Here is a 14,058-nt window from a genome sequence, read left to right as displayed (position 1 = left end):
TTTGCAACCCTCCTTGCTGATGAGTGGATATACCTCCCATTTAGAAAATCAGAGTTCCATCCACCTTTCTACAATGATTTATTTTCATTGGTGAAGGCTACGTTTAAGGGTTTCTCAATTGGTGGCCAAGTTATCCGATCTGTGACAGGATGAAGGCTTTCATCCCGGAAAGTTTACAAACGCTATGAAACTTGCAGTTGAAATCCCAGATCTCAGTAAATCACTGGAAACAGTGCTAGAATGGGGGAAACAGGCAGTCAAGGGGCAGAACAATGAGCAACTCTCTGCTTACCGCAGAAAACCTTAGGTTCCCATTTGATCAAACATCCAGTGTTATTGGCTACCCCATCCATCATATGCTAACAATCCTCTTAGGCCGTTCGACTGGTGTTGTCAGCAGATGTGCCGGTTGCTAGGCAACCGTTCGTGTGTGTTCGCCTCTGCACACACCGGTCACGTGAGTCGCTTTTATCCCCCCCCCGTTCCCCTCCCTCCTTCCGCCTTATTTCTGTGCATCTCTTGGTTCGGCGTCTAGCCACGCCCCCTCTCTTTGCCAAATGCCGTCATTTTAGCAGGCTGTTGCCGATGATGTAAGAATTAATGTTTTGCGAGTGGTGCTTTTCTTTTTATGAACTTTGGTCCCTTAGGAGACAACTACGATACGTTTGACGGTGATTAATATTTGTCCTCGATGTATGCAGAACAGTTGGACTCTTCCTTAGAGGGGGGTTGACGTTGTATACGTAGCTTGTACGGTTGGTTAATCTTCTGAAACTTTCCACCATTGTTGGGGTTGAAGCAGCGATCAAACAAAAATAAAAAAGGGTCGAAGTGGGAGGGTTTCCTTTTAGCCTCTAAGTGCGCAACAAGTTAACAGCGAACCGGGCGACAAATCCAACGCCAGTATCTCTTTGGTTGCGTTAGGGAACTTCTACAACACGCCCAGTTTTCGCGTTCGTTTTGAAATGAGTCTGTTTTGATCGTAAGTTTCCCTTCCAGGACATTTATTGAATGCGCATGTTTTGTCTTTTAAGCTACGAAAGTCTGTATATGTGCTGATAAACTTGGAAATGAGCCAACGTTGTCTCTATAGAACCTGGTGGATTCCCTTAATGTCACCAAGCACACAAAAACTACCAAACTCTTCAAACTACAGTAAATACCACGGTTATTTCATTTCAAAAGTGTTTTTCTACTTGAATTCGTATTTTTTATTTTAATATATGAAAACCGCCCTCCTTAAATGTAGAGAAAAATTAGCCATCTGGTGATGTACAAGAGTTGTTTACTCATCATCCCAGGAATGCCTTCTATCCTCCACCCCCTAGGTTTTCCAACTAGGCCTATCATCAATGGTTGATCTCCTAATTCACTTCTTGGCCTTCTCCTAATTTTTGAAGTTTGTCGATGTACAACTAGACTTTCTGATAAAGTTCGTTGATGGGTGTAAAAGATAATCTACACCTGTATAATGTAATAAAAAAATACGCACCCTTAGGACAGCAACACGACAGGTATGCCCCCACTTGACCTATATCTGCCATCATTTTCACTGACAGTTATTATTACTGAGCTGGATTTAGATACGGTAACTCTAAGGTTATTAGGTTAGAACTATATTTGTTGGGACTGAGTTCAGGTGTTAAGTAGAAGGCAAAGGAAATTATCTACTCATATCAGGTTTATAGCGAGTGAGACAACAAAAAAAAAAAAGCAAGAAAACTGCCCGATAAATGATGAGGGCAACCTGTTTGGGGTTAATAACCAGGAGGCGTAATAAAATAAACAATTTATTCGTGAGATAGTTTACATGTAGAATAAAATTTTTGATTTAAAACGTACTCTTCTAAATTACGTTGATAAATAAAATTATTTATCTTACTGTAGATTGTGCATTAATTTTCTTAAAGTAATCTTTGCTTCCTTTTACAGGAAAGGGAGTGAAGAGGACAGTGCGGGACCTCCAGCTGTACCAACACGGTAAGTTTGTAAGTTTTTCCTTAATATCTACTCTTCAGGTAATTTCGACTGGCTTTGATAGACCAAACAAACATTTAAAATACTCCTGTAGTTAAGAGTAACCTTGAATTTGATAGATTGATCGATATGTGAGAGGATATGCAACATTTTGTTCTGGGGACTCCTTATTTCTGCGTTCAGTAGCCTTTTAATGAATTAAGGTATTGGTTTGTGTTAATATCGATCTCCTTTTCCACGTTTTATGGTTTTGCTGACCATTTTAGTCCAATCTTGATCCTCGATAACTTTCACGTTTTCCCAAAATCAAAGGAATGTTTTAGGGAACGAAAATTTTCTGGTACCATGACAATTCTGCAGTGGATCAGTTCTGAGATCAAGATAAGGAGTTAAATGAGGATTGTGAGATTCTCGACTTGCCACTCTAAATCCGTGGTTGTTTGAGGTGGAAGAGGAATCAATGTATCCGAAAAGATCCACGAGGTCATCCCAAGTACCGAGTTAACTCCAGGAATAATTTGCTATTCCGAATACATTTGAAAAGTGAATTCCAAGATGAATATAAAATGAATATGGAACAAACAAAAGTCAGTTCAGTTCAACTACGCTTCATAGCATACATGGAATGAATTGTGACAGAATTTAATAGATGGAAATTCATTTCTCTTTTCAGATCATAAAACCAACTCTCTTTGCATGCGATTTTAGCAGTTCATTTACCATAACCGCTTGGTGATTTACTTTTATGGTGAACAACGTTGTTCCCAGCAATAAAACGATTTTTAGTAAGGTAGCGATTCGGTTGGCTGTGTTTTATGATCAAGGAACACAGGTTGGCTTTCTATTGGCTGAATGCCAGGAAGTGCCTGGCCTACATTACACATTGAGATAAATGGACCCACTGGTTTCCAAGGTGGTGATGTAAACGAAGGCAAACACCTGCTCACCAAAGCAGCTGCCCTGTCTAATTTAACGCGTTAGCCATCCAGTTATCTGGCGCGTGTTTGTTTTCAAATCTTTGAAATATCCAACACGGTGAGAATCACTTAAATCCTTGAACATAATTAGGTTTAGCGGTTCGCAACGACATAATTAGGAACTAAAGAAAAGAAACGTTGCATAGTAATTCATCTAGTTTGCTCCTCTTACCAGATAATGCATCTCTAAAAGCTCTTTGGAAGCTCAACCCTTTTTTTCTCATAATTGAACACCTGACGAAGATAAAAAGCTAAACGTTGGACATTTTAATGTCAGCTGTGCCCTTTTTTTTCCCCCTGAAGAAGGGATTCACACGACTATCAGAACAGTCTGTTTTCTTAAATCGGTTCTGTAACCATGGCAGCAGAGTATAAAAATGTTTTCGATCACTCCAGGTTGCATTTAGTCTTCAATAGGTCGATCTTTTCATGTAAGTTAAAAATGACATTTAAGAAACACGCGTCTTGATGTGAAGAAGTTGAGTTGAGGGGGTGGGGGAAGTTAGTAGGGAGTAGAAATCGATAAACGTGGTCCGCATTATATCTTACCATCGAATCCTGATCGGCCAATCATCCATTATTAAAAAAAAAATACTTATTGAAAGAAAAGGAAATTTGGTGTACCAAATCCGCTAATAACTTTTAGTGATTTTAATGAAGACTCGATTGTCTGTAGTCTGTTAGAAGTATCAGATGAAATAAAGTAATGTCCAGAACAAAATAACCTCAAAGATAAATTAGGCCTAACAATAAAAACACAATAGAAATCAAAATGGATAGAAAACTACGTACGCTGTTATTTGTAGAATAACAATAAGCCAGTAAGATTAACATACAATGTATCTGAAGGTGGATATTACCTTTGACCCAATAGGCAATGAACTTGTACGTCATCAGTCTTAGAACACTGATCGTCATCTTTAAGTTACTGCCATCCAACAGTCAAATAACCTTGACTACAATCATTGAGCCAAGCTAAGGTTTGAACACCTGAGTATAATGGAGAAATTTAATGTTTTGAATCTACCGGATGTAGGGAAGAAGACAGGGTTGAAAAAGCAATATAATTGCTCTCTGTTAGCCTTTTTGCACTTAAGACAGGTTTATTGCTCAGTTATTACTGCTTATAGAGCATTAGTCAATCGAGGTTGATGTTCATAATTACAGAAATTGCAGCACCTCCCTCGTATTTGCCCTTGGTACGCAGAAGCGATCTAAGACCATGTTTTTCACGCGCAATAGGAGACGTTTCCTTACTGAAAAAATATTAATTAATCATAAGAAGCCGGACAGTAAAAGTCCTCTCCGGGTACTCTGGTTTTTCTTTTTTTTTTTTTTTTTTTTTTGGTGAAAGTCCGAAATGACGCATAGAAACAAATGAAAGCAATTGTTTCTATGCGTCATTTCGTGCACCATTTTTTTCTTTGCTTTTGTAAACATGCATTTCACTTAACTTTATATGCTTTCAAGCGATTAAAACAAAATGGCAGAAAGATGTTTGCAGTTTTGTAAGTTAAAATGATAAACAAATCGGGTTCGCCAATGAGATGCGCGACTGAGGGGGGGGGGGGAAATCGAAGAGGGAAGGGACCAATTTCTGAGATCGTTTTTCCCACTCTCACAAGGCTCGTGGTGTGTAATCATCCCATCACTATTACGTTCCTTGTTAAAGCGACTCTTAGAAGGGTGTGTCACGCTTGCATTTTATGACCCACATTATTTTATTACTCTCTGTGTTTATTTTAAGCGCAAATGTAAATAATAGGCTTGTGTCTGCCAGTCGTCTCCATAGCAATGATCACAGAGGAGCTCCACTGAAAGGTATTTTCTTTCTGATGACAATATCCACTTCTATTGATCGGAAATCCCCTTCCCCCCCTCCACATACTCGTCCAAGTTGTTTTATGTGTGGTCCTAAAAAAGGATCTTTATGGGAATCGAAAGTCACTGAGCACACAACTGAAAAAACAAAATAAAAATCTATACCTTCGAAGTTATTCTATTTTCTTTTCAGAAAAATGTAGATTAATTGTAAATGTAGAAAACTTCTAGATTAATTTTACCAGTGGGCACCAACAGAACAATCGTAGTAATTTTAGGGTCATAAAAGTTGCCCTATTTCTACTTAACAACTTAATATAAAACAAAACTCCAAGCGTTAACCATAAATCTATTTCTAGCTAACTTTACTATTTCTGAGTACAGAAAATTGTCCTACAGCCTTCGCAGCCAGCGTGGTGGCTACGCCACAGTTTATCAATTATTTCTCCACATCATAGAAATTTTTACAGCCCATTTTCCTGATTCCAATGAGCCCACCAAGCAATGATACGTCTAGGGAAGCGCTGTTTATTTATAGTGCAATACACAATCGACCCAAAGTGAAGACGTTGTGTATGAGAGTTAAATGCCTTTTCGGTTTTTTTTTCACTTCGGTTTTACGCCTAATAGAGCAAAGGACAACGTTCTGCTGTTATAATCAAATCAGAAGTTTTATGAAGCGTAGCCATGGTAACAGACCAGTACGAACAAAATCTGTAAAGTTTCATTACGTCTGAGTTTTATAGCGATACTCATTTATGCTCCGATGGTGTTTGCATGAGTGTGCCGCAGTCCCGAGGTTTTGGTACAAGGTAGCACCAAAACGCTTCATTGTACCAAATGCGGGTGATTCCCACCATATATTTGCACTTCAAGGCCATAATTTTCCCCAGTCTCGTGTTAGCAACTCATAATTCGTGCTGGTGTCACATTTTCTGGCGAATTGATGTACCACACTGTGTGTGTCTGTTTATACGGGCGCAAGCACCACACACATACACAGGGGGGTAAGGGCCGCAGTCCCTATCTTTATCCTTCTCTTTCCAGCGCTTGTTAGCAGCTGTATTGAAACCAGTTCATTCTCTTTTTTTCTGTCATTGTGTGTGTATATCTTTGCCTTGCACGATATGTTATCGATATGGGGTAAAACCATGACGAATCGTTACCATTTTGTTTTTTGTTTTCTCCCTTTTATGTATTTTGTATTTTAATTTTGATTTTTTTAAATTTTCCCTATTTTTTTAAATTAATTTTCTTTTCAGTTTTTGCTCCGTTTTATGTTTCAACCCTTTTAGAAGGGCGCCGACATTTGTAATCCTTAAAAATCAAACTAAAAGGAAGCCCGAGCGCTATTCTATTTCAGTCTACATTTTTTCCTCTTGAATTTTAATGGAGCGCCTGCTTTTATTCTTCACTGAAAAGCAGACGATATGGTGATATTTAATTTTTAGTTTTTTTTTTAATTTTATTTTAATTGAGCGTCTGCTTTTATTTGATTGTAAAGCAGACGATACGAATAGTTTTATTTTAATTTTTTAATTTTAAAATAAATGATGAAAATGACCATGATTAAAATTATCATAATATTTCCTTTTTAGTTTTTTTACTTTTTTATCGTTTTGACTTGTTTTTTTAATTTTCCCCTTTTTGTTTCCTATTTTTTTCTTTTTATTTTTCCTGTTTTAATTTTTTTTTTTGTTTTAAAAATTTTCTTTTGCTTTTTTTTAAAATTTTCTTTCTTTTAAATGGTTTTTCAGTTTTTTTTAGTTTTCTTTCTTTTAATTTTTTCACTATTTCCTCATTTAGATTTTATCCATTTTTATTTCTGGAGTTTTAGCTTTTTTGTTTTCTTTAGTCTTATTTATTAATATTATTTTTTTCATTTTATATTTTAACTTTTTACTGTTTATTGATTTTTCCTGAATTTTTTAAGTGTAATTTTGATTCTTTTCTTCAGATTTTTTTTCTTTTTATTTTTCATGTTTCTGTTTATTTTCTTTTAATTATTTTACTTTGATTTTTTTTTAGTTTTTCTTGCTTTTTAACCATTTCCTTTTTTTAGTTTTTTTTTAATTTTCCAATGTTTTGTTTTTTCTTAAGTTTTTTCCCCTTTGAAAATTTCATTTTTTTAAGTTTTTCTTGCTTTTTTTACCATTGTTTAGATTTTATCCCTTTTAATTTGTTCCATTTTTAGATTTTATTCCCTTTTAGACTTTCCTTTTTGATCTCTGTTTCCTGGTTTTGATTGTTTCTAAAAAGACGTTCTTTGATTTAAAAAAAAGTTAGCGTTTTGTTCGCATTTACATAAGGTCCATCCCACACTGATTTAATTTAAATCTTCCTCCACAGCACCCTAATTTAACCCAGTTTTCCTTTTCTACAACCCACAGTTATATCTAAATTTCCTCTAAATGATATCAAAAATGAAAAAGAAAGAAAAAAGCTAACAGTGTTAGGTGTTGCACGTGCGTTCCGCATGCATTCTTTCAGCTGGCAGACAGTTGAAGGAAGACACAGAAAGGGTGTCCGTGTCTGTTAGATGTATGTATGTATTTGTTAGGAATTGCCCGCGTGGATTTTTACATCGTGGTAGACAATGTAGCACGCAGGCTTCTAAGATGGAGGCTATAATTTCTCACCAGTTGACTGTCGTCGATATATCTAACCTTTATAATTAAGGCCAATACTTTTCCTTGTGTCAGCGGTAACTGTAGGCTAGTGCCTATCATTATAATGTCTAGGGCAGTCGCTGTGGGTAGCAGCTGTCTTCCCGCAGCATGCATATCGCTCACCCCATGACTGGACTCTTTTTTTGAAACTCCCTTTGGCCCACAAATGCTGTATTTAGTTTCCACCGGGAACAAAATTACAGTTTCTTTAGACACGTAGCTGTAACCTTTTGGTAAAAGGTGGTTCTTCAATAAATGTACTTAATGGGGAAGTCAAATCTTTTCCCCTATCCTACACTAAGTAACTCTTAAAGATCAGACGAAACTAAAATCGAGCTTAATCTGCTTGAATGCACAGCTGATGAAGGAAATTTTGGTCTCAATATTTTATTTCCCTTTCAAATCGTTGGCATTTACTATTTATATAAGCAGATGATGTAAAAAAAGTTAATTTCTTTGCAATTTTTTTGATAAATAATATTTTTTGCCCGATTTTGATTTTAATTTTTTATTGAATCGTCTGCTTTTATTGTTTATCGATAAGCAGACGATAAAATTAAAAACGTCAACTGAATTTCTTCTACATTCTTAGATTTTTTTTTTTTTTTTTGAAACTCGCTTTGGCCCACAAATGCTGTTTTTAGTTTCCACATTTAGCTGTAACCTCTGGTAAAAGGTGATTCTTCAATAAATGCACTTAATGGCGAAATCAAATCTTTCCTCCTATCCTACACTAAGTAACCCTTAAGGATCAGACGAAATTAAAATTGAGCTTATTCTGCTTGAATTCACAGCTGATGAAGGAAATTTTGGTTCCAATATTTTATTTTCCTTTTAAATTGTCTACATCTATTATTTATGTAAGCAGACGATATAAAAAGTTAGATTTCTTTGCAGTTTTTTTGATAAATAAATTTTTTTCCGGATTTTAACCTTAATTTTTTTATTGAATCGTCTGATTTTATTATTTATCGATAAGCAGACGATATAAAAAGTTGATTTCCCTGTTTTTTTTTTTTTTTTTGATAAATAATTTTTTTGCCCGATTTTGATCTTAATTTTTTATTGAATCGTCTGCTTTTGTTTATCGTTAAGCAGACGATATGATTTAAAAAAAGTCGATTGTTTTTACATTTTTAGATAAAAATTGTTATAGATTCGTGATTTCAGTTACTATGGAATTGCTGTTAATATCTATGTTATGAATTCACAAGTGGTGCATAACTGGTGCCCCATAACTGGTGCATGACTTGAAATGCAGCATTACCATGGGCGCATCTTTGTTCGCATTTATAACCGGTCCACAACGCTCATAATAACTCCGAGAGATTATTAGAGATTTCATTACTTGGGGGGCCCCTCGTGTTACAAACAAGGAACATCTAATAAGGTGATGGCAGCCTTCATAAACCAAGCTTTATTAATGTCTTTAACAAGTTATTCCTCCATTACTGGAAAACCTAGATTCAGCAATTATTAGAACAGATTATTAGAACTTGTTTTTATTTACATACCTTCTGAGAATGACATACTTTTGCCAACAAATATTTCAAAGGAAAAGCAAATTATTCGTTAACAACCATCGATTTATTGGAATAAATAAAACAGAGAATAAAAAAAAAAAAAATAATAATAATGGAGTCGTGCAAAATGTTGGCAAGTTGCCAAGTGCATTTCATTATTTCTGGAAAAACAATGGCGTCGTTTCTTGTTCCTGATTTGCTCGTTGCAGTATAATTATTACAGATTATCTTCGCATAAACAGCCATTTTGAGTTTTTTTTTTTTTTTTTTTCCCCATTTGTATTATTCGTTTGTCGTGCAAGTAAATCCATCATCTTTACGGAAAACTGTTGTTAAATGCACCGGGGATGGTTTTATCTTTAGCCACATCTGTAGGTCACTAATTAGCATTCTGTCCAGACACAAATAACAAGCACAAAATTAATTTTTATGCGCATTGCTAAGTGTCACTTTGAAGGGATAAAAATCATGGAGGCGACAGAATAGTTAGAGTAGAGAAATTCGCTCTCTCACAAATATTGCGGATAACAGACGTGGTCGAAGATAAGGTGGTACACCAGGAGCATTGTAATGAAGATAGCCGCACGACCTTTAACCTTTTTTTGCATAAGATTAAAAGGCTGCGATAGCCCTGGCTTTTTCGCATGCTCGTAATAACTTAATAAAAGGAAAAATAGCGTCTGTTAAGCTTGATTGGGAGGAGGTTCACTTAGTGGCGGTGTATAATTTAGATCCGCACGATGGGGCAGTGATAGTTGATGTGGTTATGTATTCTACGTGTTTCCCATTGGCAAACAGGATGTTTACCGCGAAATTTTAATTTAAAACGGAAGTAGAGGGCGCTGTAAGATAAATGATGATAAATGAGCGGGAAACGTGAATCGGAAATATATTTATTTAGTGCGTCATGCTAGTTTTACTGATAACTCCCCCCTTGACGTTGTTGAATGCATCCCCCCGTTTCACAACCTGTGTTTAAATTAGGGAAGTGGTTTCAGTAATTTTCCCACAGCTTTGCTAAACTTTTATTACTTTTTTTTTGACAGATTTTTCATTCCTGATTATTATTCCTTATTGGGTGCGCTCCTAGGCTGGGCAACACCTTCTGAGAGGTAAAGAATTGATGTTTAGATGCCGAGGACCCCACATGATGATTACAATAAGGCACAGCATCGATGTGTTTTTCTGTTGTTGTTTTAATATGCGTAATGCAAATTTTACGCATTTTCACTTTGATTTTGACAAGTCATTGTTGATACCATAAGATGAATAAAAAAAAAAAAAAAAGAAAAGCGACTAATAAATTTTATATTATATATACTGCATTGTCAAAATATTATAGACTAAACCTAATAGCACAGGAGGTCTACTTTTAACGGTCATCTGGGTCACATGGTTTATCCTTAGTGATGAGCATAATGGATTATTTCGATTATACCAAATCATTCGAATGATTTCATTCGATTCTGGAAAAAGCATTCGATTATGTCATATCAGACTTTGAAAGTTAGCTTTTTCTTATCATTTGTCACGTGACTCGGACGTCACGAATTATTTTTGTTTGCCTAACACCGGAATGTGCCTCACAGTTGGAACATTTTAGATTTGCTTATTAATTTGGTGGGGTAGTGTATAAAATTCTTTCAATTTCATGTGTACCGGTACAACAATGTTCTGATATGTTTGTTTACCCATAGAGCATTGCTCAATTTTTAAATAAGGCAGAATAATTTTATATTCTTTGTTCATTATGAAAATTGGAGGTGTAGGTGTCTGCTCTAATTAATGAAGCAGCAACTTCACAGTCTAATTAAAATGCGCTCTCACGAAGTAGTGCAGCATTTTTCTTCTGTCAGCTGAAATGAGGTTTATTCTAGTAGTGGTACAATCAAGAGTGAACAGGAACCTAACTAAAAAATTGAATTGTTTTATAAATTATATATTTTATATGAAAATAAAAGATTGTTTTGTTGATAGGAATATATAATGTTTCACTCCACCTCCTACTCCAAATAGTTGTTCCTATTCACAGGAAATGTACTTCTTAAGCGGAAGTAGCATATCTCGCTTTTAGTAGTAGGATATAGCCTGAATAAAAAATTAGACTCCTCATCAAGGCCAATTATGAATTTTAATAACTTTTAATTTTTTTTCAAAAATACGATTTAATTTATTAAAATATTTAAAGAACTTAAAATTATTACCGCAATAAATTAAAACCGTAAAATAATGTTTAAAACATTTTAATACTTGAAGTTTAAAACTTTAAAATTAAAAAAACTCTAAAAAGGAAAAATAATTCAAAATTAAGTCTTAAAATTCAAAAATGATAAAAAATAAAACATTGAATTTATTGAAATAATATTTAAAGTACATAAATCGATATCGCAGTACATCGCAATAAAATGGCTTTTTAAATTATAAAAAATAAACGATTCAATTTATTAAAATATTTAACGAACTTAAATTATTACAGAAATTAATTTTTAAAACATTTTACAACTTTAAAATTAAGAAAAATCTTAAAGGAAAATTAATTCAAATTAATTAATTTTCCTTAAAATTAATTGAAAAAATAAATTAAAGGAAAATTAATTCAAATTGTCAGTCTTAAAATTCAAAAATAATAAAAATAAACGATTTAATTTATTAAAATAATATTTAAAATAACTTAAATTATTACCGCAATAAATTAAAACCGGAAAATAAATTTTAAAAATTGCAATACTTCAATTTTAAAACTTTAAAATAATAGAAAAATCCTAAAAATAAAATTAATTCAAAATCTTACAATTCAAAAATTATAAACGATTTAATTTATTAAAATAATATTTAAAGAACTTAAATTATTACCGAAATTAATTTTTAAAACATTTTAATACTTGAAGTTTGAAACTCTAAAAAGGAAAAATGATTCAAAATTGTCTTAAAATTCGAAAATGATAAAAAAAATAAAACATTTAATTTATTAAAATATTTAAAGTACGTAAATTAGTATCGCGATACATCGAAGCCAAAAATAAGTTTTAAAACATTTGAAATTAATTTTTTAAAACTTTAAAGTAAAAAAATTAAACTTAAAAACAATAGTAATTCAAAATATAAATTTTATAAATTAAATGAATTTTCTTTTTTTAACAAATTCTTAAAATAGAAAATAAAGTTTAAAAATAATAATTTTAACGTTAAAACACGTTTTATTAAAGTGTCAAGCCCCCTCAATCCAAAGAGCAGCCATCCGTGTCTTTGAAATCCTAAAATCAAAACGAATTCGTTAACCTGTTAGCTTGACACTCACCAAGGTATCTTGGAGACAATGTCACATGCAACAATTTTCTGGGATACGCTGATGATGTGTCCAAGTATCATTTAATTCGTCCCAGCCCTCCCTGTTTAACGCTTATGTCACCAACCAAGATAATAGCCGAACTGAAGTACAAAAGCACAGCTGAAGTGGCCAATTAACAAGTTTATATTCCGATATTTGCGTGCATTAATCCCATTGAGGCAGAGATAGGTTCATCCCGCGATACAACACATACCAAGTGTCATTGTGGCTACCCAAGCCTGGAAAGGAAGTTGTTGTGTGTGTGTACGTGTGTGTGCGTGCACGCTAAGCGTAGCCCAACATCTGCTACAAGGATAGTTGAGTGTAAGGCATAATTATATGGCATTTTTTAATGTCAGAAGGAGGCCAGTAATTATAGACTCGCTGTAGCCGTCTGAGTTTAGTGGCTTTTTCACCTTCTATTACTGGGACATTCGCAACTTATAATTTTCATATTGTCGAAGATGGCATGATTTATATTAAAATACTTCTCTCTCTCGCTCTCTTCTTCTCCTTATTTATACTTTCTCTTTCTGTCAATTTTACATTTTGGGACCAGAGCCCTCGGGTTAACACGTGATTTAAAAAATGGCCCGCGTTCTTTTAAGAGTGTAATAAAAATATATCAAGAAAAAAAAAGAAAAAAAAAAAAGGAGCTCGCTCAAATAATGACACTTTCCTTGGGTGTTGTTGGCATCAAGTAGTAGTAGCACGGTTGAGAGGGGAGGGTGAACGTTTACGTATTATCCGAGACGGATGTACGGCGTTTGTGTTGTGCAATTATCCGACCGATCGAAACCCAGGGTTTGGTGCCCGCAGCGACAAATAATGCTTTCCCCTCCCCCCTCCATCGTAAAGGGAGAAAAAAAAAAAAAAAAAAAGCGCAGTCAACTTCGTACTATAACCATGCCCGTTTTTTCGTAGCGAGGGTGTACTCTTATCACGAGACTTGTCTCACGTGACGATGATTGGAGTAGAGTAGGGGATTACTAGCGTAACGAGACAATTATATTATGCTAGATGGGTACATGATTATTATGGCATGATTGCAAAGCTCACGTTAAGATTTTTTTTTTTTTTTTTTTCCCTCGTTCGGCTCACGTGATCAGACTTTTCACGTAAGTGCTGACATTTTTAGTGGAGAATTCTGATTTCAATAATATAAGGAATGTTTATATCTTGATTTTAGGTTTTAGGAACCGCGAGTATTGAAAAGCGATAGATCTGCGCATGCCCAAATAATTTAAATTTAATATAAATCACCGCAAACTGCCGTTACTATTTTATATTCTTTAAACAAAGTCATCTAACTGGCTCACGTGAATAAACGATCATTTTGTAGTTTTTGACTTTTTTTTTGATGAGCCCCCGTAGATGAGGGCCCCCCTCTGCGTCTGATAATAAAGCTATGCGGCAACCGAAGGCGATCAGACACCTGCAGTACTCGACTTTACGCCGTTATCATCCTTCAAATCGACGTTCCAGAACTAAATTTCTGCGCGTGCGCACATGAAACTGATCCAAGCAGATGTTGGCATTAATGCTTTGAGTCAATTTCAGGTGTTTCCATTGGGGACAACTCACCAGGTGATCGCCGTTAAAGGAAAAATAAAATAAATGGTCGATGCAGAAAATCTGGGGAGATAAGTCCCCTTTTCTGACGAAAGCTGTTCGCGGCTTCTGATCTCAGTTATCGACCTCAGCTGTCAATGGCGATAAGGACCTGCATATTCTCTTTCCTGGTTTACACTCCACTTGAGGCG

General features: G+C 34.7%; 1 protein-coding gene across 3 annotated transcripts in view; it reads left to right on the top strand.

Moving 5' to 3' along the window:
- Nucleotides 1-14,058, top strand: part of LOC150088469 (protein trachealess-like) — a 369,924-nt gene that overhangs the window by 218,068 nt on the left and 137,798 nt on the right. For all 3 annotated transcript variants that reach the window (XM_090369532.1, XM_090369530.1, XM_090369531.1), the window contains one exon: nt 1,933-1,980. In XM_090369532.1, the coding sequence (XP_090225658.1) occupies nt 1,933-1,980 (48 nt within the window). The remainder of the gene's footprint in view (nt 1-1,932; nt 1,981-14,058) is intronic.

The sequence above is a fragment of the Mastigoproctus giganteus genome, chromosome 3 (genome assembly GCF_048544385.1).
Source record: "Mastigoproctus giganteus isolate SK-2022 chromosome 3, ASM4854438v1, whole genome shotgun sequence".
Classification (NCBI taxonomy): Eukaryota; Metazoa; Arthropoda; class Arachnida; order Uropygi; family Thelyphonidae; genus Mastigoproctus; species Mastigoproctus giganteus.
This window is presented reverse-complemented; position numbering and strand designations above follow the sequence as displayed.